Source organism: Epinephelus fuscoguttatus, linkage group LG16, assembly GCF_011397635.1.
Source record: "Epinephelus fuscoguttatus linkage group LG16, E.fuscoguttatus.final_Chr_v1".
Classification (NCBI taxonomy): Eukaryota; Metazoa; Chordata; class Actinopteri; order Perciformes; family Serranidae; genus Epinephelus; species Epinephelus fuscoguttatus.
Window position 1 is genome coordinate 32703436 of NC_064767.1, and position 27101 is coordinate 32730536.

General features: G+C 41.8%; 2 protein-coding genes across 2 annotated transcripts in view; both read left to right on the plus strand.

The window, feature by feature from the left end:
* epcam (epithelial cell adhesion molecule) overlaps positions 1-27101 on the plus strand; it is a 215520-nt gene that overhangs the window by 93313 nt on the left and 95106 nt on the right. The window lies entirely within an intron of this gene.
* The window catches only part of thada (THADA armadillo repeat containing), a 123038-nt gene that overhangs the window by 49516 nt on the left and 46421 nt on the right, over positions 1-27101 (plus strand). The window contains exons 28-30 of the mRNA XM_049601325.1: positions 32-163; positions 11492-11660; positions 25597-25700. Coding sequence (XP_049457282.1) covers positions 32-163; positions 11492-11660; positions 25597-25700 — 405 coding nt within the window. The remainder of the gene's footprint in view (positions 1-31; positions 164-11491; positions 11661-25596; positions 25701-27101) is intronic.

Here is a 27101-nt window from a genome sequence, read left to right on the forward strand (position 1 = left end):
TCTGACTGGCTGTTGTTATGTGTGTGTTTAGTGACAGTGGTCAGGTGAAGCTTCACCCCAGTCTCTTCCTGCTGCTGCTGGTGCTCAGTCGACTCTACCCTTCTCCGATGGATGGATCTTCTTCACCTCTGGGACTCGCTCCTTTCATGCCGTTCATCATTAGGTGGGTGTCAATGCTACACACACAAGCACACACATATTCATATTCATCACACACACACTGACTACACATTTGACACCTGAACACAAAGAGTTGTCAACTCCTAACTGCTCTGATAAGCCTTTTCCATTGGTACTTTTGGCAGCAGCGAGTCCGATTTGATTTGCATTCCCGTCCCCAATTTAAAGGCGCCAAGTTGTGCCAAGGCTCACTGAGTCACGCCCGAGATGGAACATCTCCAGAGTTGGGCCAAAATGCGCCCTGACTACTTCCAAGCTGGTTGTCATGACATCACATTGGGTTTGTCATCATTATTCATAACACAAATAAAGGAACCGTTAGAAGAGTGATGCCCATATATACATACAAATGATTTAATTCCCCACCTGGAGAGAAAAACTGGCGGAGTGTTGTTCTGGTGTGCTCCAGCAGCACTTCAACTATCCTTATGAGACATTGCAAGCAAGCTGGAGGAGATGGGCATGAAAAACTCCGACAACAGTAGGATAGTTGATGATCACAATAACACCAGCAGGGAAGAGAGAAACGTTCCATTGGTTCTAAAGCGCAAGTGCGTCATCAGTTAAAGACACAACCTTAAGCATAGCTCTGTTGTATGGAGAAAGAATTCTCTTCCACGGTGGGCTGACGCACCAAGTCAAGCCAAGTCAAGCCAAACCAACACGTGTATGGAAAAGGGCTACAAGAGTTCCAGCAGAGTTGCTTAATACAAAATGCAGTACAGGCATGGGTGTAATGCTCTTCTTATCAGCACCTCCCTCCTTGTGTCATCACTAACAATAAGAATGTGTTTCCAGTCAGCTCAAATGCTTATATAAAGGTTTGAAAAAAACATTAGCATAGGGAACGTTCTATCAAATCCAGGACGGTCACACACCTGCTCTCTCAGCCGTGATAAACCTCTCAACAACGTTTCTCTGAACCAGAACTCTTTCTAAGTATAGAACAATCACCAAGACAAAACACCTGCAGTCTAAACATTAATGTGCTTGTGTGAGTTTTTTTTTGTTTTGTTTGCACAGGTGCTTCTATGTATTTTTTATGTGCTTGTGTCACATCATTTCTTTGCTGCATTTTTTAATGTTACATTTCCCAGAATCTAGTTTATGTATCATCATATAGAAAAGTTGCTGAAAAGATTTTTCGTCTGTGTGTGACTTTTATGTTTCTGCTCACTAAGACAAAACACAACTCTGGTCTGGGGTAGTTATCCAGCAAGTTTCTGTGTTGTTCCTACTGTCTTGTGTCACAGCGGTTGATTAGATTGTGAATGGATTTATCGGAGCTGCGCTCATGGTTTACTGGGGAGTAAACCATACAGGCGAATGGGAAATTGTGGTTACTGGCTGCATTTTTCACATTCCTGAGATGGAGAAATCTACAAATATTATGCACCTGCAAGTAGAACATGAGCATGTACCTCTTAACATGTATTTGTGTTACTGTTCCTGTGAGAACCCTCATTCACCGATGTGATTTCGTACCTGCAAACTTAAACCCTCCTCGTCACAGCCACATGCCTGATCTAAACCAATGACTTTTAGTTTCAACCCTTGAACTAAGTCATGACCCGAGAGTGACAGCTCGTTCTACAGGTCTAAAATGGGACTGAAAGTACTTTTGCAAAAAATACCTTTTAGAGACTTTTAGAGATGTTGCTTTTATCACCTGGCATGCCAACAAACACAGCTGGAGATATTTTGTGGATGGAAAGCTGGCGTAGTTGGAGCTCAAGGAGATAATATGATCGACCTCATATGCTCCCAGTGCAACTCATGCTCTCAGGTGAACAGAACTGGGCTTCCACTCAATATGTATCAGAGGGAACACCCTCCCCCAAATGTCAAACATATCACACTATATGTTCAGACAAGCTTTTATGTGGTTTAGGGTTTTGTAGGTTCAAACAAGGTTATTGTGATAAATGCAGAATTCTTTCAGCTGGAGAGATTGGAGTGTGCTGTTCATCAGAGGTATGTGTATGTGGTTGTGTCTCTGAGTTTGTGTGTCTGTGTGTGTCTTTGGGAGGAGCGGGGGGTTGGGTTAAGACCTTGAGATTGGAATGCTCTACTGACGGTTTAGATAACAGCACTTGTGTGGGTATTTGTTCATCCATGTGTCCATTACTGCAGGATGAATTGTAATCACTTTGGCAACCTTTGAAGGATAGTTTCTTTTTTTTTTAATTGTGTCCATACAAACAGTAATAATAGCTGCACTTGCTGTAACCATTCCTCCTGTTTTTACTGGCCAGTAAAACATCCATATCTTATGCCTTTTCAGTGTAAATGATGGAAGACAAAATCCACAGTTCTCGCTTCAAACAAACACACATTCCAAAGTTCATGTGGGTATCTGTCAAAGTTACAGTCCATTTAGTCTGAAATTTGTTCCTATTGTTACCCTCTCCACTGCAGCTCAGCAAGGAAATGCTGCCAGGGGAAACACAATAAGGGAACTTTTAGTCTCTATATACAGACTTAACATTCAGTGAATGTAGAGTCTGTAGGCAAACCCCGGAGAGCTTGCCTCCGGAAGAAGAGCGGAAGAGCCCTGGTTTCCGGTTGTAGGCTGTTTGTAGTCCGCGTGATATTGATCAATCACGTTTGAGCCAGCTGCAGTTGTTGCCAGGTTAAACGGTCCGTGCAGAGAACTAACAAGGCGGGACACAATTGGCGTCACTGCAAACTCTGAATGCATTGCAATGGTTCAGCATATTTACTTATATATAAACGGAAGTCGGAAACGGAAATTCGCCTCCTCCACCAAAACAAACCGGAATGCCAAAAAATCGCGGGTCTGGCCCCAGAGGCTGTATCGCTGTCTGCCGGAAGTCAAACGCCGAATTCAGCCGATGGTTCCGAGAATGGGGAACTTTAAACTAAAAAGACTAACTTTACTAAGACATCTGCTTGGATAGAAAAGCAAAGTCCCTCCCCTTCTGGTGGACCATCACGGGACCCTTTTTTTGGAAAAAATATGCAATTTGTCATAAAATTGTTGTGCCAATATCAAGCCAGAACTGGAACAAATTTTCGCACAATATAATTTTGCCAAGTAGGACACACTCCTGGATCAACATCCCACATTGTTTCCTGGACCAACATTACAGTCAACCAATCACAGTCCTCTGACATCATGAGTGTGCTGCCTCTGTGCTTCTTTAGAACTAAGCTAGTTTTCCAAATTGCAGTTAGTACAATTAAACAAAATCATTTTGAGCTGCTGTAGGGTTAGCAAGTTAGCTTGCTAAGCCGGTAAAAGCAGGTATTTACAACTGAAAATAATATTACCCTTAATCTTTTTGAGTTGACAGCAACCTCGCCTGTTGGCAAGCTTACTCGTTAGCGTGGTGTACCTCTTAGCAAGCTAACTCGCTAAAATTCTAGCCTATTGGCAAGTTTACTTGTTAGCATGGCCAACTTCGTTAGCAATATTACTCGATAATCCAGCAGTAGCTTGTAAAAATTTTGTTAAATTGTACTTACTTCAGCTTGGAAAACTTAGTTTCGAAGAGGCACAAAGAAACTTTGAAAACAAAAGTTAAGGAGCACCACACCGATGATGTCAGAGGACTGTGAATGGTTGTTGCAGTGTTGATCCAGGAATACAATGTGGGATGTTGATCCAGGAGCATGTCCTATTTTGATATTATCAGTTTGAACATTGAATATCTTGTCTTTATGCTGTATTTAATTGAATATTGGTCAAAAAGGATTTGCAAATCATTACATTCTGTTTTTATTTACTTTTAATATAGCGTCCCAACTTTTTTTGAGTTAGGGTTTTAGATATTAACTACAAAATATGTATAAACAGATATTATTGTTATCATTAGTGATCTTGAAAGCTTCCCAGAGGAACAGTGCACTAATATATCCATGTGTAACCTTTTGTGATGCTGTTAATTAAAACTGGAGAATCTCTTATTTTCCTTAAAAGAGCAGTCTGTTAGATTTAGGGGTATGTAGTTGGCATCTAGCAGTGAGGACTGCAGTTTGCAACCAGCTGAAACGTCTCCTGGTTAGGATTCCTTCAGTGTTCATCGTTCAGGAGGTTTTTACCAGGAGCAGAGCTATCCGCAGGTCTCTCCCTCTCCCAAATAAACAGACTAGATGATTTATACTAGTAAAAATGCTGAATAAAGCAATTTCACGCAAAAGAAAAAAAAAACCTCCTGTTTTTCTGACACTGCTCATCGCAGAGGGGCCAATGAGGAAATGCAAAATAGCCCTATCTAGAGCCAGTGTTTGGTTTGTCTCTTCTGGGCTACTGTAGAAACATAGCAGTTCACCATGATGACCTCCGTGGATGAGGACCTGCTCTCTATGTAGATATAAACGGCCCATTCTCAGGTTACGAAAACACAATGATTCTTATTTTCATTTGATTATACACTAGAGGAAACACACCTGTTATACTATTTTTGCCAGTATATCCCCTTAAATCCGACACACTGGACCTTTAATCATAATAACATGCCTAGAAAGCGCCACTCTCAGTGAGACACCATTTGTTTGCTCTGTTTACCTTAACAACATTTTGGTCAGAAGGAGACAAATGGAAAGTAAAGTGGGGTCACAGAGGGACTTTGAACATGAACAATTTGCCTAAAAAACAGATAATTTCCTTCCAAATCAGTTACTCCTAGCTACTGATGAACTGATTTACCAGACTTCTTATTTTAACAAATCAGTAATTTAGTGAAATATTTAAGTAAATCCTTTTAAAAATCCATCTGTAATTGGTGCAGTTGACTGGTCGATAGCCTGAGTGCTGACTTTCTGGCTGACTCTCCCTGTCAGAGAAGGTATGCTGCTCACACATCCACCCAAATGAAGCCCACATGTTGGAAATGTTAAATATAGCCCAGCTCAAACTTCTTTGGCTCCAGCCATGTTTCTCTTCACCAAGTCCCCCATCCCCCAACTCATCTTCACCAGGCGTGTGCGGACGTGTCTGATGAGGGCAACGACTGTCACCCGGCCTCCTCTTCCCTCTCCTCATATGATCTGACCCGCCACCTTCAGGGATCAAATGTAGCTTGGCTCCTCTTCTGTTGACAGGACGGCGCATCAAGCCTAATAATTCTTCCTGCATATCCCTCCATCACACCACACAGCATTTTATCTTAACATCCCCCGCAAGATTTTTGACATTCTTCGCTGCCTAGCCTCTGCATGCGTCACACCTGCCTGGATAATGACGAAAAGAATGATGGGGGTGACGACAAAGAGTGGGAGGATGATGACGAGCAGACACATTTATTCCAATAATTAATGGATGCTTCATTCCAACCCTCGACGTCTTTACAGTTTGTCTTATCTCCTCCAGTGTCTCTCTTTCAGCTTCTTTCATTTCTCTCTCCCTCGTCCTCTCTCTGCTTTAATGCTCAAGCCTCAGAGTGCTGAGATAGTGATTTATGTCCTGTGATATCCAGTCCAGGCATCTCTCCTTGCTCTCTGTGCCTCACTCCCTTCCTTTCCTTTCTCGTCCTCACTGACTCATATCTCATTTCTCTTGAAAGGGCACGGTAATGCCCATAAACCACAGTGAGGCTTCAAAAAGGACCACTGTCATTTCCTTCCCAGCAGAGATGCCATATATTCTCCCTCAGTGCTCACATTATTATCATTTTGTTTGGACATAGACTGTGAAAAATTATTTGTTCCACGATCAAATTTCAAAATGTAAATAGTTTCGGTACTTATGTGTTAATCTAGGTCCATCAGCACTCAGAAATACTACCAGTAGCTCAGCTTTAGCGGGGTATTATTAGAAGATACAAGAAGTGCAGTTTAATGCCACAGTGTCTTTTTTTAAACTGCCACCAGGGGCGCCAAAGACATTTTCAAATTTTACACATACTGGTTTGACACTGAATGAAACACCTCAAAATTAAAAATACAGATTTTTCCTCTTACATGTAGTGCTATTTATCAGTCTAGATTTTTTTTGCTGTGAGTTGCTTATTGTTGGAGATATTGGCCATCAAGATGTCTGCCTTCTCTCCAATAAAATGGAACTAGATTGTAGTGCACTGTAGTGCTTGTGGTGCTCAAATTGCCACAAAAAAAAAAAAAAAACATTGAAAAACTAAACAGCAATGTCTCCAGAAATCATGACCTGGTTGCTCAAGATAATCCACAGCCTTGTTGTGAACAGTTTCATGTACACACTGTGTTCTTTCAACCACCTGCCAACCGTATCACTACACAGAAGGAAGTGTGCATCTACTGTTAGCTCACCTAGCACCACTGAGCTAGCTAATATACAGCATAGCTGAGGAGGAAGTCATTAATGTTTACATCTCATCCTGTCATGAGAAGGAGCCTCTTGTCCATGAGTAGATGCACGTTTTCATTCTGTGTGGTGTTATGGTTGGACGGTGTAGTTTGGTACAAAGAAAAAAGTGCCATCTACTTCCATGATTATGAGAGGAGGCAGACACCTCTGTGGCTGATATTCTCCCAACACTTAGCAGCTCACGCCAAAACAATCCATACAGCCCTAGAGCTAAGAGAAAAGTGTCAAACAAAGTAAAATAATGATAGTGTTAAAACAGCTACATCTTGTTCATATGAATGAATTAAGCAAAAAATTATTTTGATTATGTCGCTGCCTCAATTCCTAATATTTTTTGCGACAATTGTGATGCTTGGGCCTGTTTAGCCAGTATTGTACTGTCTTTGTGGTGGAAATTATTTTCCCAGTTCTCTAAAATGAGGCCCAGATGAGCCTTAACCATGCCAGTCAACAGTCTGACTATGACCCCACAGGGGACGGCCCTGTTTCTAAAATTACACCCTTCCAAACTGTCATTTCCTTTTGCAAAAGTGTTTCAATGGGACAAATTAGCACAGATAGTTAACATATGGGCCCCAAATGGGGGCTGGGAGGGGTGGAAAGTGAAGAATGGACAGAGATTTTGATCATTAGACATGCTATGTGTGTGTGTGTGTGTGTGTGTGTGTGTGTGTGTGTGTGTGTGTGTGTGTCACTGTGGGAGAGAACGCTTGTGCACATAAATTCACATGTACAAGCGTGCGGAGCTCAGGAATGCAAACTGTTGTCTGTGTTTTATACAGGGTCTTAGGTTGTCTGGCCATAGGTGGGTGTGTGTGTGTGTGTGTGTGGTGTGTGTGAGAAACATAGGCATGCTAACAGCAGGTGGAAAAGCATTTGTTGACAGTTGACTTGTTGCTCTAAACAGTCCTCTCTTTGTCAAAGTCCATATTGATTTCAAGCCTCTTGTCTTTTCCTGTCTCTGTCAGACCAGCAGTAGATTTTTGAGAAATTATCTTCAGAGCTCACAAAAAATTAAAGCCATGTCCATAATTATTTGCAAGCACTTCTTGGCTTGTTTGTCTTCCTCACACAGATTGTACACAGCCATGTGTTTGTGTCTACTAACGTATCTGACCCTGTCTCATACCAAAACCAAAACCAAAAGCAAGCTTCCATCTCATCTTGTAAGCATACCGTTGTAGTGATTTATCCGTTTTTCTCTGGAACCTTCTGTTGAATTTCCCACAGTGGAGCTGAGCTGCTTGTTTGGCCTCCACAGCCAGGTTTCAGGCCATCACAGATCCCGTCCTCCTTTGACTTTTGTTGTGTACAAGTGTTTGTGAGTGTGTCCTTGGCTGTGCCCCTATGTGACTGTTCAAGCATACAGTACATTGAATAAGTTTGTTGCAGTTAATTAAATTGAGGCTTTCAGGCAGTGCATATTCCTTGAGTGTACAGTATGTTCTTTTACACCGTAGACGGTCTAAAGGCCAGTCCACACAAGCATTATGTTTGGCACAAATATATGACCGTCTCTGATATTTAGTCTCTGGGTTGTTTTTTCCCCTGCATGCCTTTTTGATGTGTAATTCGTATAGGCAACCAATTCAGATTTATAGTGAACAGAAAAAAAAAAACAAATAACAAACTGATTTGAAAAAGAAAAGTTTTCCTCCCAGATGGTTTCCATGTACGTTCATCTGAAAACTACATTGAACTCCTTAACACTGGAACACCTCAGGGCTGTGTTTTGAGCCCCGTGCAGTTCTCTCCGTACACTATGTAGCCATGACTTAATCGCCATCATCAAGTTTGCCGAGGACACAGCTGTGGTGGGCCTGATCAAAGATAACAATAACAAGGACCTGCTTCTGTATGTCAGCAAAACTAAGGAACTGATAGTGGAATTTGAGAAGATGTAGGAAAGGATCTTCGCCCCTTAATATCAATGGGCCCATGGTGGAGAAGGTGAACAGTAGAGCCCTGCGCGGGACTGTTTTCTTCATCCTGCTCCCGCTGAATTTCTGACCATTACCGCCTGCAACCGCAACGTGTGTGTTATACTCCCACCCGCTCCCACAATGTGTGTGTCCACTCCCGCCCGCACCCGCAAAACTCGTCATTTTATAGGCTATTAATAAAGAGATTCGTGGGGTTGTTTGTTTCGTTTCCCTGGCCTGCATGTCTTTTGATGCACTGGTCAGGAATAGTGCTCCTATTTCGTTGTTTTCATTTAGTTTTTGATGAAATAAAGGCTGTTTCATATTCTATTCTCCTCCTCTGTATTTTATTTATTTTTCTACCTTTATATAATCACTCAGTGATTGAGGTTAAGGTCTCTTTTCTAAGAGAGACCTGAATAAGAAACATTAATGAGAACACAATCAGCAGATAGACAACACTACACAATAAATTTAAATAGCCTATAACTTCATTTTATCAAAAACTTTGCACCATTACACAGCACATAAAAATAGACTGCTTTGCAAAAAATACAATATGATAAACAACATGAAAAACAGCAGTTTTAAAATTATTAGCCAGATGTTGCAGGTAGTCTGTTTGAAAAAAATAAGAATAAAAACATTCAAACTTAGGCAGCCTATGCTCAATAACACCGGCATCATCACGCCTCTTTATGTAATTAACAAATAGCAACGAGAGTAGGCTGTGAGTGGCTCAAATAACACTAACAAATAACATAAAATAAACAAAGTTAATGAATGAAATGAATGAATTTAACAAATGAATCACTTGGCCATAATATTGCTGTAGAGGAAGAGATTGTTGCTGACCGATTGCGGTCCCAATCCCATGCGTCTCTCTTCCAAGATGCGCCCACAGACACTCAAGGCCCGCTCTGAAGGCGCACTGGATGCAGGCATACTGAAGATGAAACGAATGAATTTAACAAATTAATCACTTGGCCATAATGGGACCTGGCGGGACCCAGTCCCAATGCAGCCCTCTAGTGAACAGCTCCAAGTACCTTGGGCGTAATCCCAATTCACCCCCTTGCCACTACCACTTAGCACCTACCCCTCCATTTTTCATGTTCACATCTAGAGGTAGGAAGTTCTGATTCGTCTTGGCAAAGAAGGGTAGGGCCAAGTGCTCTATAGCAATCCAGACAGAGGCTATTCAGAGGCACATTTCAAAGGGAGTGTTGGGAGAAGTCATGGGCAACAAAAGAAACCCACAAATGTATTTTCTCTACTACTAAAGGTTTGAAATTATAGTAAGCATTGTATTATCCTAGTTTAATGTTGTTTTAATGAAAAATGGTCCTTCAGCTCCAATGGCTTTATAACTACCTCAACAACAAAAAAATCTCCAACAGTACGCTGATGTTTTGGTAGCTAACTAGCTAGCTAGCTGACGTAACATTGGTATTGCTGATTTGTGCTTGACAGCCCCACATTCCCCCGCTTTGACGGCATATGACATTCGGAATTTAAGTTAAGTGCAGCAGCGAAGTACCTCTACTAGTGCCCTGGTAATGAAGCAGCATTCTTTTGTATTTGATGTCTTGTGTGTCCAATTAATTGTGTAAAGCTTAAGTTGTGAACAAATCGCTAGCGTCCGTGCTTTTCCAGCCCCATCAGGTAACTTGACAAATGTCATAGTGATACTACCATCATTGCCATAGTTGTATCTGTTCATATGAACACTATCAACACCTACTAATGACTTAAAGGGCTGTGCCATTACATAAAGATAGTATTCAGCCACTACCCTGTGTAACTGAAATGATATTGAGCCTTGGTGTCTGCATCACTGACAGCCTGGCCTGGGCGCTGCACGCTAACTCGGTGGTAAGACAGGCGACGCAGAGACTGTTTCACCTCAGACGCTTGAGGAAATTCTGGGTATCCCCTGATATACTGAGGAATTTCTGCTCATGCACCATCAAGAGCATCCTGATGGGGAACATCACAGCCTGGTACAAATACGGCACTGTACAGGACTGCAAGGCCATGGAAAAGGAGGCGTACAGCTATACATCGGTGGCGCTCTGCCGTGTCTAAAGGATATTTACAGCAGGTGCTGCAAGGATAAGACTGGGAAAATCATTAAGGAGTACAGCTGTACAGTGATGGCTGTAATGGAGGTCAGGTTATTTGAGGATTTGATTTTGAGCTGTTTGCAAATATAAATAACAGTTTATTAAGATTGCCCCTTTCTTTCAATAGCAGTAACTAGCTCTGACCCCTGAGATCCGTCATCCTCCCTCCTCGTCTCATCTCATTCAGGACTTGGTCATGTCCTTCCCTCATGTCAGCTATGGCAGTGTTATGACATTGGATAAGGAAAGACTATCAGCTTGTAAACAAGGTTAATTTTAGCCTGCACTCAGGGTAACTGGTCACATTCACCGTCAGCAGTGGATACTGTAAATGACTGTGTGAGAAAAAGAAGAAGAGGGAGAGAGAAGTCTGTAGTAAAACAAACACCACTGAATACATTGTTTTCTTAATAGATATGATTTGAAAATGTTTGATTCAAAATTTATCAGTCATCTGCCGTCCTGTTTAGGTTCTGATCATAGAAATACTACCCCCTCTCATGCTATTTTCACAGTTCTGATCCTACAGTATGCCTCTGCAGTGGGAGAGGGAGACAAAGAGGGAGAAAGATGAAGATGTTACATAATGTATGCTCAAAAATAGCAACCATCTGTCCAAATTAAAGAAGTCATAGGTCAACATTGCTAACTCGAGAATTTATCTATGACCTAATGTGGCTGGAGTTTAAAATAATGCTGATAATACACAGTAATGAAATAATGTTTCATAACAAAGTTGTGGAATAAATTAAACTCAACAGTTCCAGCAACAACCCCATGACCTATGATAATAAGGAACTTTATAACTTCCTCCATGAACTCAAACATACAATGTTACGTAATGTACGACGGAAAGATTATGATAACATTGCAGCTTTCCATGATGTTAATAACTTTCTATGGCACTAATGTTGCTGGTGTGTGTGTATGTGTGTATGTGTATGTGTGTTCTGCAGATGCGGACGCTCTGCAGTGTATCGGACCAGAGAAATGGCAGCTCGGGCCCTTGTCCCCTTTGTGCTGGTCACCCAGATCCCATCCACTGTCCACATGTTACTGCAGGAGCTTCCTGTAGAGCCCGGACCCAAAATCCAACACAACCACATCCACGGGACTCTGCTGCAGGTCTGCACCCACACACACATCAACATCAACCGATGCACTCATATATATACATAACATATGCCCTAACATTCAGTGGGGGCTGTAATCATACATCGCTTAAACAGCCACAAGTGTTTATGTAGTGATGGGAGCCTCAGGTGGAATCAAACCCTGAACCCCCACACAATATGATTATTTGTTGCTTTCTGCTGTTTTGTATTATTGTAAACTGAATATTTGGGCTGTGAAGAGGACCCCCCTCAGCTGGGAACTCATGATGACCTTTTTTTCTGACATTTAGAATTAATTTTTTATTGATTGCAAAATAATAATATTAAAGATAATGATAAGCTGGGGGTGGTTTATGTTAAACTCTGTTTTGTCATTGAGGTCATAGTTAGTGGTGGTGTTGTAGTGGATAGGATTATATTCAGAGGTGTTTCTAATATTCTGCCCCCTTTATGTATGTAAACAGGGAGGAATATAGTCCAATACTAGAGCACTTCTAACAATAACACCAATAATAAACATGTAACTGAATTTATACATTCCTGAAAATCTCAACATAAACTGAACATTAGAGCTGGTCGCTATATTGATATTTTATCAGACTAGATACCATGTTAGATTTTGGATATCGTAATATTTTGTCCTGTTATAGCTGTTCTGTTATGTACCTTTACACACTTAGTCTTTATATCCACATTATTGCTGATTATTTGTCAAAAATCCTATTGTGTCAGATTTTGTGAAAACACCAAAAGTCAACACTGCAGTATTGTTGCAAAATGGATATAAAAGTATTTCGTCAAAAATATTGTGAAATTTGATTTTCATCGTGCCTGCATCGAGCTCTACAGAGCATCATTAACTTTAACATATTGTATCTACTGTTAGGACTTTGGTTTACAAAGCACAATATAATTAGTTTAATCACTGTATTGAACATGTTTATGTTCTCAGTATGTTTTTTGAATAACATAACATATCATTAATAAGACATGCTGTGTTAATGATCTGGAAACTAATATTAACATCACCCTCCCCCTGCTTAAGAAAACAGTTATGTAATTGTGCGAGTCTTTATAGCCATTCTAAAATATGGAGACATACCCGTGACATTTTTTATTATGTGGTGCATTCAGTCACACCACCGGATGATACTCATCATTTGCTTTTATTGGACGATAAACCCATATCTTGTAAATCGTATCTTTCCAGAACTAATAAAATCAGCCTTGTACTGTATTTGCATTTACAACCATTCACTCTCAGTTTATTAATGAGTTCATAATCCTTTAATTCGGCTTAAAACACAAAGTCATCACATTGGACTTGAGAGGTTTTCACTCAACAAAGAGAAAATGTAAAATGCAATTAGCAAAGCGGTTATCATAACATGTATATTTGCACACCCACACAGAGATTATAGATATGGAGCATCAAGCCTCAGCACACACTCACACACACACACACACACACACACACACACACACACACACACACACACACACACACACACACACACACACACACACTCTCACACACACATTCTCCATCGGCCCCACACACCCAGTTTCCACACAGAGCCTGTCCAGACAAGGCGGTTATCGCAGGGTAAATACCAGTGTTTAGTTCTGTCATCACACTCTGACAAACACAACCAAACAGTCTGCCGGTAATATCAACACACGCAGAGGAAAAGGGGAGAGGGAGTTTCCCCAGCCTTTTATTGAACGCCACTGACGGGGTCGGTGTGGGAGCAGGGGGTGCGGAGCGGTAAGAGCCGGGACCGAGGGGTCAACACAAAGAATGAAAACTGCACCGTTTTCTTCCTCACTTATGGTTTGATAGTGGTCTGGACTGCAGGGAGGTCTGCTGTGGGATGAAGGCAAAGGATGGGGAGGAGGAGGAGGAGGGCCTCTTAAAGGCTTAGTGGAGATTTCAGGAGGAGAGTGAATTTAGTTTGCTTTCCTGTCATGGCTGCCATGTGTGGAGCCTCCCCAGATGTCCCCTGCACTGTTTCTGCGTTTGTCCCTTCAGCTCCAACTTCATCTATTTCCTCTCTGTCTCTGTGTTTCTCTGCTTCCTGTGTCTCCTTTTAAAAATTTCCTCCTTGGTATCCTCTCTTCCTGTTACTTTGCCCTTCTGTTTCTACTTTTTCTCCATTCATTCTCCATGTCTTTCTTTCCCATACCAAAGGGTGAGATGTATGTGTCTGATGCAATGAATGTTGTAACATAAGGTGGCTTCTTAATCTTGTCATGTGTTCTTTGTGTCTCATCTTCACCATTGCCGTGTCTTGTCATACGTCATGTGTGCACTGTATCATCACCTACTTGTTTTGTTTTCTCTATGTTATACAGCAACTTGTATACAAGGGGACAAAGAGATATTTTAAAGTCTATTGTACCTGACCTTTTGTACACAGCGTGCCACACATATATGAATAAGTGCCTCAACTAATAGTTATTTTTAACCAACAATATGGTGATGTCCGCACCTTTCTGTCGTGTACTGATTTGTTTGTTTTATTCATAGGGACACTGAGAGTTACTGTTATATATCTGAGCACTTTGTGTGACCATCTTCAAAGTAGTTTGTAACCTGAAGCATACATGTTAAAGTAGACAGTTGGTGGCTGCTGCATTAGAGCAGACAGATGACAGAGACTGCTTCGCTATGATTGGAAAAAAGAGAAGGAAGGGACGTTGTTAGGACTGGCCCTTTTACCGCCATTTAGTCTCGCTTGTGCCAATTTGAATCCCCGTTCTCTTCTCTTTCATTTCACAAACTCCACAAATTTGCAGTTTTGTCAACTTTTTCTCCGCACTCAGAAGAGAAAGTAAGATGTGGAGTACGTCACACTCACACAGACACAATAATGTCTGTATGGGATATAGCACAGCTGATGCCTGCAGCCCTTCCTTGGCCTTTTAATTTCCTTTTTCCTCTCACTGAAAGCACATCAGCCCGTCATACCTCACACACTTTGTGTTCCGCTTCACTGGATTTTCTACATGTCCTTGTTTTTAAATGATCAGTGGCTTTACGTCAGAATTATTATATCATATTTGTGATATAATTAAATACTGATAATTAAAGTACATCTGTAATATATTGAAATATTTATTGAAATATGTTTTTAAATACTAAAAAACTGTGAGAAGGAAAGTGTACCCAACAGAAAAAGTTGAATGTCCCTCTTTGATGCCATGATACTGTTGTACAATGGAAATTCTCTAGTGGGGCACAAACTCATCTCCTACTTGGTACATCTGTGAGGCTGAAGATATACTTGCTGTTTTACCGGAGACAATCAAAGGTGTCATGAATGGAATTTTTCAAATATGTGCCCATGTACTATGTATGTTACTGGAGGATTCCACAAGAGGGCAGCAGAGGGCTCAGACAATATAGAATTTTCAGATTTGAATGATCTAAACAGTAAACATGGCAACATTCAAGGAGGTAACTATATTGTTAGCTCTGAGATCACGGCAGAAGAAGCGACAGTGGCGCCATCTTAGATGGTATGTGTAAAGTACGTTATAACAATGGCGAGTTAGCTTCCGTTGTTCTGCCACTGCTGCCCCTACTGTACATGTGCATATTGCATTTTGTAGATGCTTTGTGTTGATTTCTGAGGACAAATAGTTTAATAGCCTTAAACTTTAAAAAAACTTTCAAACATATGCTCTGTGCTGTGCTAACTAATAACTATGTTGATCAACTCATATACAGTTCATATACAGTTATATGAAAGGTTCCAAATATTTCAGTGTCTCTAGTTTGTTTTGCCATAAGCCAAAATGAGGAAAGGGATTTTTTTCATGCTTCCCTATCTCCCCAAAAATTCCTACTTTGTGCCATTCCCTGGTGTGACTCATATTGTAGAATAAAAACATTTGATTGAAGGGGGTTTCAGGGTTAATGACAGTAGTCCAGATAGTATTGTGTTTATCTGTAGGGGCCATCTCTAAGAAGGCTATAGATAGCTGGTGTGTAGGAAGGTGGGGCATTGTGGAGATGATGGAGCAGATATGTAAGGAGTGTCTCGCTGCTGGAAGGGGGGTACAACTGTCATAGCTGTAGAGCTGTATGCAGGTGAAATGGTCTAAACATAGAACAGCAGAGATAGCGGTCTACAGTGTACGTGTGGAGAGGAGCATCACACACAGAAACACTGATAGAGGAGATAGTAGCCATGCAGTCAACAGAGTGTGTGTAAAATATTCTGCACTCGTGTAAGATGGGGAGCTAAGATGTTTAGACCTCAGAAGAATTAAACAGTCAGAGAGAAGGTGAGTGAGTGTGAGTACTACTGTGTGTGTCTCTACATGTACAGCACACGCTGGCAGTGTGTTTATGCTGAGATGATGAGGACATTGTGTTTAGCCTTTGGAGATGCCTAATGTATGTTAATATGTTTCACTGTGTGTGTGTGTGTGTGTGTGTGAGTGTGTGTGAGTGTGTGTGAGTGTGTGTGAGTGTGTGTGTGTGTGTGTGTGTGTGTGTGTGTGTGTGCGCGCGCGCACGCAAGTGCGTGTAACAGGTAGCAGATGTTTTTGCTCGAGGGAGAAATGACTTCCTCTGTTATTGTCAAAGAACAACTGTTAGTGGGCCAAGTGTGGAGCTGGGAACCATCACAGCTACTGAGGCAGGCTCTACCACCCTGCTGACTTTCTCACACACAGTGAAGAGGTCTGATAACCACACACGACAAAGTGTTTCCATCCAACCCCACCTCCAGCCCCAGTCCACTAATGCTGCACTTCTTCTACGTCATTGAGGACTAGTAAATTGAGTTCTATGCTGAATTAAACAGTGTGACTCAGAAACAGTTAGACCTACATTCTTGACTGACTTGCATGTGAAGCTGTTGTAAGACTCAGGACCTCAAATGCAAGATAATGCTTTTTTTTTTTAAAGGTATGCTAAGCAGGATGGTCGGCTCCTGTAAGGTGAAAGTAAAAGCCGACCTCAGAATTACTCTCATTTGGCGTATTGCCTCACTATGTTTGCATGTTTTTGGCACTGTGTCTGTTGGATGCCTGCTGCGTACAATCCGGCATCTGGTTGCAACCTTTTTATAAAGCCCCAACATCACCTGAACACAGTCGGGGAACACACTCATGAACGCCCCGAGCACAGATAAAGAGGAAAATAAGAAAATCCAGACAGAGGGCACAGTCTCTGCAGATAAATACCACACGCTTTTTGTGGGTTGTGAGTCATGACTGAGAGGAATTACTTCTGTATGAGCCTATGCATTGTTTTTTAAGAAAGTCCTGCGAAGTGTATCTTTAAAGATAACTCCAAATTTATTAGCAGAAATACACATTTTCATATATTTATTAATGGGGCTCTAAGCAAAATTCAAAGCATATGAGTTGTCTTGACACAGTTTTCAACATGGAAGTGGCTGAGCCAGAGGCTAGTAGCTAACGGTTTTAACTCCAGAAACGGCACTAAACAAACAGTGCTGACAGAGCTAACTGTTAACCAGGGGGAGCTGGAGGGTGGGTGCTACGCCTTGGCATCGCTGGCACACTGATATCAGTGGTAACTGCCATATGAGCGCAGTGCACACATATACATTAATATGCACACACAGCTGGACCGGTTTGCCACAATAAACTGCAGAGAAGTTGGGATTACAGCAAACACGGAGGTGGCATGACTTCACACTCTGCTCAGGTCACCATTACTCCACCATATTTTTAAATAGCAAACAGTGGTTTGTTGTTGTACTAATTATCTTAATGTCACATGCAGAACCTTTGATTAAAAAAAAAAAAATCACAACGTAATGTATGTTAGGGTAGCCAGTTTTTAAATTATTGGTCTATTAAACCGGTAATAATCATGCAGGGGTCCAGGAACCCCCAGGGGTCCTTGAAGGGAGTTCCCGGGGGACTTCAGAAAAATTGAGCCTCTCTTACCTTTATGGTCATAGTCCATTGCCAGAAATATGTTTATGGCTCTGGTTAAAGCCTGGTCCAACCAAAGTGAAGCTCATGGGCAAGTCCTCATTAATAAGTAGCTAGAAGCTCAGTGATGTAGTCATTGCTTGCATGATTAGTTGGTAAGCTAGTAACCAACTGGAAAAATTCCAGCACTAAGCTGAGATAGCTCGCTTGCTAACTGTAATTCAGCAGATTGCAACTGTAATGATCAGTTTGCGAGCTAGCTAGCTTGCTCACTAACGTGACAAGAAATTAACATAGTTTACACAACAGACAAGTCTTCCATTATGTGGCAGCTTGTATTCCACCAGAGCACAATTATATAAAAGTGATGGTCTAACACAGCTAACAGGCTTGGTGTGAAAGAATCACATGGCTTTACTTTGTCCCTGTGGACAAATGTGCTGATCAAAGAGATTAATTTGGAAAGAAATGATTTCACCATGAAATGTCAGTTTAAAAGGCTGATGTGAGCAGACTTGTACAGAGAGACCCTGCAGTGTTTTGCTAGAGTGAAAAGGTCTTATGACAACATTTGGCAAGAGTATACTTAATGTAGGTTCTCCATTTAACTCTGGGTAATAATAACATATTAAAGTAACATAATCAGATAAGACAAAACTAACTGACTAGTATCAGATTTTGAATGAAAGGTCAAGATTAGCCTGATTTATTGGTTTAACTCGAGGCCGTCCTGTCCTCTGAATGGCCGCACTGAGGCCCTTGTCTTTGATAAAACATCTTAAAACACACTGGAATCACTTCAATCGCTGCAGCATCCCCCAAACCTCTGTTGACACAACCAGAACCGAGCTTAACAAGCCCATCGGACGGGCCGGCACTAACCCAACCCGACACTGGACTCTGCTCTCGACACGCGCCAGCAACAACCCTGGCCCACAATGCCGGGTACAGGCCAGAAGTATTAAAGCTGCGGCCTGCGGTGGTTTGAGGAGGGCCGCCTCGACGGATGTAATCCTTTGTGTATTTCCACAACAGAGGCTAACTGAGGCTGAGGAGAAGGAGGCCTGAGAATTAGGACTATCACAATCCCTTTTCCTCTGGCAGTGGTGATGCTAGTGTTGTTTTCCCAAATGCATTCTTCCCTGCTCTCTTCCAATAATTTTATTTTGGTCTGTTGTTACGACGCCTGCCTTTGGCCAGTGGTCTGCCTGTGTTTTCTGAGAAAACCCTCAGGGTTGAACCAGTGAAAGAATGTGTGGGCCTTAAAAATCCAGCCAGCTTTCTTATAATAAAATGAGATGAGTCTCATCTTGATGGGATCCCAGGTATTTGATAGATACTGCTGTCGGACATTAGAAGAAGTTATAACGTTGTTAACTAATGGGGCCACATGAGAAAGTCTGATTACTTTCAGGTTGCAGCCCATTTTCTTCACTTCCCAAACTTAGTTGCATATGGCATGTGAACATTACTGGATCCCCTTTCTGTATCCATAAAATGGATATTAAAATAGTATTTGTTATCCACGGTGCCACCAAATTTTACTGACCTCTTGCAAGATCTCTACAAATCCTCAGGGAGTCAAGGACCCAAGTTTAAGACCCTGACCTTAACAATTTTACTTTATTCAAACAAAATCATCTTAACTCACTTCACAACCCTGTGCATACAAGTTGTCTGGACACGGTTCTTAACATGGAGGTGGCTGAGCTGGCAGCTGGCAGCTAGCAGCTAATGGTGCTAACTCCATAAACAGTGCTAAACAATGACAACAGTGCTGACAGACCTAATGGTGTTAACCTGTAGGAAACCGGAGAGTGGCACTACACTTCTGAGACAATGCTGTTCCAATATCAGCGGTAGCCACCATATGAGCGCAGTGCAAAGCAGTGGCAATGAGCTAGCCAGTGGGATACATCCATACACTAACATGCAGCATCAGCTGGCATGGTGTCTGTTGTAGCCACCCACATTTGGGACTTTTTCCTTAACTGTTAATAATTAAGAACATAAAAATTATGCATTAGAAAAAGCACATATTGTTTAAATCTTGCACTGGGCGGCATGGTGGTGCAACAGTTAGCACTGCTGCCTCACAGCAAGAAGGTTCCAGGTTTTATCCGCCAGCCAGCATGAGTCCTTATGTGTAGTTATGTGAGTTTGCATGTTCTCCCCGTGTCAATGTTGGTTTTCTCTGGCTTCCTCCCACAGTCCAAAGACATGCAGGTGAGGTTAAGTGGTGACTATAAATTGCCTGCAGGTGTAAATGTGAACATGAATGGTTGTCTGTCTCTGTTGATCTGTCATGTGTGTGTATCCCACCTCTCGCCTAATGTCAGCTGGAATGGGCTCCAGTGCCCCCATGAGCCTTGACAAGATAAGGGATTAAGGATAATAAATGAATCTTGCACTGGATTTAAATCTTAATGATATGATTATTTAATTGAATTTCCATAAGAGAAAAGTAGGAGTGGCTGTGGACTGCAAAGAAAATAATTGAATTGAGTCATAAATCACACACATGCATGCTATATTCAAAGACATTTTGCCCAGATATTGTTTTTTATTGTGGTAAGGTAAGCTTCACTCAGTAGATGTCTTTCATTCCCATGTGGACCATGTAGCTGTATCTGCATTGTCAACTACGTAAAGAGAACTGACCTATTTTTCTTGTGTTGAATGTAGGAAATTACAACAAGAGTATAAAGGCTCTGACGTTTGGAAGAAACTAAAAGTGAACTGACCCCTGGGTTTAAACGGTTGGGTAGAAGATTTAGACTTTAGATAACACAAGCAGGAGTGATAGCAGGGGGCTAGTGAATGTCACCCATGTACACACACACACACACAGCTCATGCTGCCAACACACAAAAATAAATGCGTCTCTGCAGTCAATGGAAATAAGAAACAGCTCCCTTGGGGCTAGTTTAAATACACTGCTGTAACTTTTGACAAAGATGTAGTAACATAGTTCTTGCGTGCACGCACAGACATACACACGCCACTAAATTACTTGGGTGTCACGCCCATGCGTATATGCATTTGTGAGGGAGTGTGACTCGGTGTCTAGAGTGCATATGTAAGCTTTGTTTGTGCAAGAATACGGCTATATAGAGCAAGAGCGTGTGTTTATGTCTTTTTATATTTAGCCTGTCTTTATTGGGATCTCTTTTTGCCTAATTGGGCGCGTCCACACTTTGCCTAACCTCTATCTGGTTTATGTGAATGCCGATTTATATGTTTCTTTGTGCATGTGTTTTACTGGACTGAGCCATGAATTGGCATGCAATTATTTGCACTTGCACTTGCTGTTTGTGTGTGTGTGTGTGTGTGTGTGTGTGTGTGTGTGTGTGTGTGTGTGTGTGTGTGTGTGTGTGTGTGTGCGCGCGCTTGCTGCAGCATGTGGTCAGTCTGTGGTTGCGGCAGTGGGAGGGACAGCAGGGCAGGCTGATAACAGAGTCTGAAGGGACCTCACATCCACCACCACTATTTTTACCGGGCCCAAAAGAGGAGCAAGGCTCATTGCAACACACACTCACATAGAGAAAGACACACACACACACACACACAAGCAGTTAAATGCCTCACTAGAAAACAAGGCGTACAAATAGGTTTTGATATTTTTCATATTTAGCACTGCCACACCAAGGCTTTTTCTTTTTTTTTTTTTTGCTTCTTAAAGTTGCATCCCCAAACTCTAGAGGGGGGTTGATTGTGCTCCTCCAGAAAGTAGTCTTGTCACGATACTGGAATTTCTAACTTTGTTACAATAACTTGAATTATATTCACGTGGCAATTCACAAACAGTGAGGGCATAGAATTTTAGATATTTATTAAATGAAAAATCTAACAAGGCTATATCATAACGACTTTTCTTGTAGCAGAGCACAGCAGAATGACTATTTAAACATTAACAGTACGAGAGAGCGTGAAAGTGCAGCTGGTACCAGTGTATCAATACTGAGGAGTATTGAAACTGTTTCAATTATTCAGAAACAATATGTATCAATAAATCAATATTTTTGACTACAATATTACAGATTAGAAAGAATATAGGAATTAATATCTTTATATCAAACCACCCATTATTTGTATCGCTTATGCTTTTCTGTTTATATTAAAAATGGATTAAATTAATGTGTCTAATGTGAAGAGTGTCGCTTATAGTGAAAACCCCACAGAGCATTAAATACTAATGCAACTTAAAAGTGAAAATGAATGACAAATAGATAAGTTTGCATAAAGTTCTGTTAATAATGGGGAATTGTTCCCAGTATTGTACTAAAATTAAATAAAATTAAGCACACAGGCTGCTAAAAAAGTCTTAGAGCAATACAAAGAAACTTACCTATTTTATTCCTAACAGTAAGTACTTAAATGTGTTTTTGGCTTTAATGATGTGTTAGGTGTTTAAATGTTTCATTTAAATGTCTTAATTTTTTAATTTAAAGTTGTTTTTTCACAATCAAAATTTTTGAGCACTAGTTTTCTCTTCCAAGGAGGTAATATTTTAAGTTTATTTTATTTTTTTTTTATGTTTGTCTGTTTGTCAGTAGGATTGTGGTAAAACCACTAGCCGTATTTTTATTTTTAAGAGTGTAGCATGGGCCGTGGAAGAATCCATTAGATTTTGGTGTGGATCTAAATCACGGGGTGGATACAGTCACTATTTTTCATCTTTGTTAACATTGCAAGAGGGCATTTGGCCTTGGCCGAGGTATGAAGAGGTCTGTGCTTTCTGATTGCCCTTCTAGTATCTCTGTATGGCAGTGCTTTATGTGTAGTTCCCGGTTTGTTTTTTCCTGGACATGCATGAGCAGGGATAGGCAACCCGTTGCTCTGGAGCTGCATGTGACTGTTAAGCCCCTTGCCTGTGGCTCTCCATGGTTTTGACAAAAAATTCTATATAAATTATTAACAGATATATAATAAATATATAATAATAATATAATATATAATATAAATATAAATTTATTTTCATTTATCATTATTATAGGCCTCAAGTGATTCTTTCATTTTCCTGTTGTAAAAATATATAGCCTATACCTGGTATAAAAAAATATTTTAATATTTTGTAATACAACTACAGCCTGGTGCTTTTTACTATAAATCTTGCAGAACCTCAGCAGCTGTGACTAGTCATGAGTCTTCCTAGTTTTCAAAGTTTAACTACCAAAAAATCATAAATAGCCCACTGCTCAGTAGCCTTGTGATAATGAATGTTTATCCCTATTAGTGATGTTGAAAGGCTAATTTAGACTTAATAGGCTGTGTTACTTTAATTATATTGCTCAAATATGATTTGTGGCTCTGGAAAGACGTTTTAATTATTTTATTTGCCAAATATGGCTCTTGTGTTGGTAAAAGCTGCTGACCCCTGTGCACAAGGATGCACGTGTTGATGCAACACATATTCCTGCCATTGGTTTCTAATATTTGACTGATCTGTAGGCAGTGGTAACACACCAAGAGCTAGAGTTGTGAATGAAAATATTGTTAGAAGACTCCATAGGGCACATTTTAATATCTTAAACCCTCTTCAACTAAATTCACTTGTAGATATTGTGAGTCTATAATAAATGGGTTTAAAACAGAAATAACACAAATGATACATTTCCTACAGGTGTAGCAGTTGTAGCAGGACTCATTAAAGCATGGTGCCTAGCAGTGGTAATCAGAACAAACATAAAAAGAAGTCCACTTCTAGACACAGTCAAGGAAAAAGTCTAAAACTGATGAACAAAAATGAGTGTGCACCAGATCTCTGTGCTGCCGTCTTATCGTCTCTCATTCATTTGAGCTCGATCCAATCCCAGCATCTCCTCCCACATGGGGTGTAGTTCTTCTCTGCCTTTGGGAGGAGGAACAGGGAGGCAGCATTTTCTATAAATATTCCGGTTTTCTCCATGCCGGGCTGGATTGAGCCGGTTGAGCCTCCCATTCAGGGACTTCCCAACCCGGTGGATGAGGTGTAGCTGTGGAGTGGAGGGAGAAGGAATGAGGACTAAGGGCTCTGTCACTGACACTGGAACCAGCGCTGGCACCAGTGCTGCAGCCTTTTAATCTGCTGCCCAATGCTTCTGAATGAGTCGACCAATTTCATGACTGGATGTAAAAGCACTGAACACAATGCATACCAGAAACCACTGAGGACCTTGTTTGGTTTGTTTTAGCAGCCTGTAAGAGAAAAATCAACCAACTTAAATTCTGAGGAGAAACCAAAAACTTCCAAATCACCTCAGATGTGATTTTTGTTGAGTTTAATGCCACGTCAGAAGACTTGTTGACCAGCAAGTCAAAATTCCCAGCCTTCATTTAAGTATACCATCCAAGGCCGCATTTGATAAAGATATGACATAATGTCAGGTTTGGTTGTATAGCAGCAAGTTCAAAAGGCCAAAACGTTTAAGGCTTGCCAGACTTGTCACCAGTCCAAAAAAAACTGAGCATAGGTAATCAAGTCGGGTAGCACTGTATTAAACAAACAGGATAATGGGACGCCCTTGTCAAACACAAGATGCATCAAGATCATTGTGTCACTTAGTGAAACGTGTGAAGTTCTACTCTGGTGAACTCTGACCTGGGTTTCTGCCAGTCACATGAGATTTAAAGAAGTCAATAAGGTGATCAGCAAATATTTGCAGAGACTAGTTCAAATGTGACTGATAGTGTTCAAACCAGTTTTTTGACAGTGGAATCACTTGGAAAGGTTCAATATTTGGTTTGGGAATCGGCTCCAGCACTGGCTCCTCGTAGGTGGAAAAGCCCTTAGAGAGTGACGGCAAGAGGAAGACGGACCCAGGGGTGTGGAGGCTGTTTGTATGAACCAGTGGGTGTTGCCTGGGCGTGGAGACGGCAGGAGAAGAGAAGGGGCAGGCCAGGACTCAGTGGCCAGGCTTGGTGCTACGTGGTCGGCCTGGTTTTTCCCCACGTTTCCTTCCCTGCACTGCGTAATGAATGGCTTCCTACTGGTCTGTGGCCGTGGCCCCGGCTTAAAGAGTATACTTACCAAGGCCCAGAATACACAGCCCAGCCAGCCAGCCAGCCAGCCAGCCAGCCTGTGTCCTGGCCTCTGAACACTCCCAACCACCAGTCCACCTGCTACAAACTGGCTCAGTCACACACTGTCACAGCAGCCACAATGAAAAGAGTGATTTGATCTTTAATGGGAAACATCTTTTTTTTTTAGAATTCTTGAACATTTTCTGTCTCCATTACATAATGTACAGTTACTGCTGGCGTTTACATATCCCTTTATTTCCACCACTGGGGCCAGAAGTCAAGTGATGGAAAGGATGGTTGTCTGGGGGGGTGGAGGAGTGGCATGTTTATTGTCTGGTTTAAGGGTACTTCCCCATGCCCAGCAGTTGGTGAGATTACTGTGCAGTATTAATGTGGTTGTTTCTCTGACTGTATGACTCAACATCATGATTTCAAAACAGGATTTTGTTGTTTCGATTTTGAAGAGACTCTTCAAGAAAAAGCGGTCAAGACTTGCTCAAACTTACAGTGAAAGTGTATTTCAAAAGACCACAGATGACATAAAGGGACAGTTCACCCTAAAATCAAAAATACTTACCTGTAGTGCTATTTAACAGTCTAGATTGTTTTGGAGTGAGTCTTCGAGTGTTGGAAATATCGACCAAAGAGATGTCTGCCATCTCTCAGACATAATGGAACTAGATGGCTTCAGCTTGTGATGCTCAAAATGCCAAAAAAAACCTAATTTGAAAAACTCAACAGCAATGTCTCTCTATAGAAATCATGACCCAGTTACTCAAGATAATCCACACACCTCGCTGTAAGCAGTTGCCATCATGCCACCCAATACACATACTGTTGGAGTGTCAGTGTGCCCTGGGTTTCAGGCTTTTGGTTTCACTTTCTGTAGTTCGTTTTTTTGTGGTTGACCACACAGAGCAACTTTTCAGTAAGTGGGGCTGACCCCAGTTTATGAATAAATGTAACAGATGATCGTGCTCACATGTATATCAATTCAAGATTGTGTATTTGTGTGTATGCAGGTGCTGTTTCTACTGCGCTCGTACCAAACCGACTCACACAGACCCCTGCCAGCAGGAAATGGCATCACCGAAGGCCTCCGTCAGCGCATGTGGCTCACCTCACGGTAATCCTAGACACGCACACACACACACACACACACACACACACAGACGCATGCACAGATAAGCATCCCTCCCACCCTTCCAACTCTCTTGCCAGAAGAATAGCTCCTTGTATCACCGTTCATCCCCTCCCTGGCTGTGTCCGCTTCGTGTCCTGCCCAGGCTTCCATTTCAAAGCGACCGCCTGCTGTCCATCCGCCGACCCCCCCCCCTTCCTCCCCTCTCCCCCTTCTACCCCTGGTTCTCTCGCCCAAGATTGCCTCAAGATGGGCCACAGATTACCCCGCTGGCCCCATCCTACCCAGCTGGGGTCAGGCCTGGGTCTCCAGTCTCCCCTGTGCCGCAGCTCACAGCAGATAACACAGGGTCGCTGGGTTAGCAACACTAGCCCTGCTAGCTCCGCTTGGTTACACTGATGAGCCTTTATTAAGATGACGAGGTGAATTCTTGCTCACCAGAGCGCGCCCGCCGTCTGTCTGTTTGATCACGCAGCCAGCACCACAGCGCCCGGCGCCCAGATCTAAGGACAACACAGGTCAGAGGATCTCTGTTTTTGGAAAAAGAAAACCTCTTCTCTCTTCCAGAACACCACTAATTTGAAACGGCCACCTTCCAAAAAGGACGGAATGCATTGTTCGTCTGCACTGAGTCAGTGTTGGGTTTTGGCCTCACACTGTCTCTGCGTTGTGTCATTTTGGACTTTTTCTGGCTCCAAGAGGGTGTCAGCGCTGTAAAGATGACTGCAGACACTTGTGGAGCTCTCTGCAGTTGACTTTGGCTTTGTGGTGGCACTTTAGGCCCAGTACCAACCTCTTAGGACAACTTCAGTGTTTGGATTGTAATCTAATGATTCAACTCCTTTCTGCCTGTTTTCTAATGTTACCTCACATTCATACACACATGAACACAGTCAATCCACTTTACAGGACTCATCCCTGCCCAAATATGTTCTCACTTAAGCCACACACACACACTCCCCCAGCCCTCTTCCCATGCTCCATCACGTGTATTGTGTGTGTGTGTGTGTGTGTGTGTGTGTGTGTGTGTGTGTGTGTGTGTGTGTGTAGTGTGCAAAGGGTTTGTGTGGCAGTGTGTGTCTTATTAATATCTGAGTGATGAAAATGTGACGTCAAGCTCACACACTGTCTCCCTTGTTTTCACACACACACACTTGCAGGCTTTCACAGCCCTGTGGTCATTCCCTCGATTGAACGTACACACTGAACTGAACACACACTTGGCGCTGCCCACACATGCTGCTCCACTCACACACAAGCTATTGGCAGCTATAATGCATTTATGTCAACATTCACAAATAATGTAATGATAGTAATCCTACATCGTGACTATAGTGAAACTAAAGAGTCATAACCTTTATAGTAAATCAGTTATTGTATATTTAT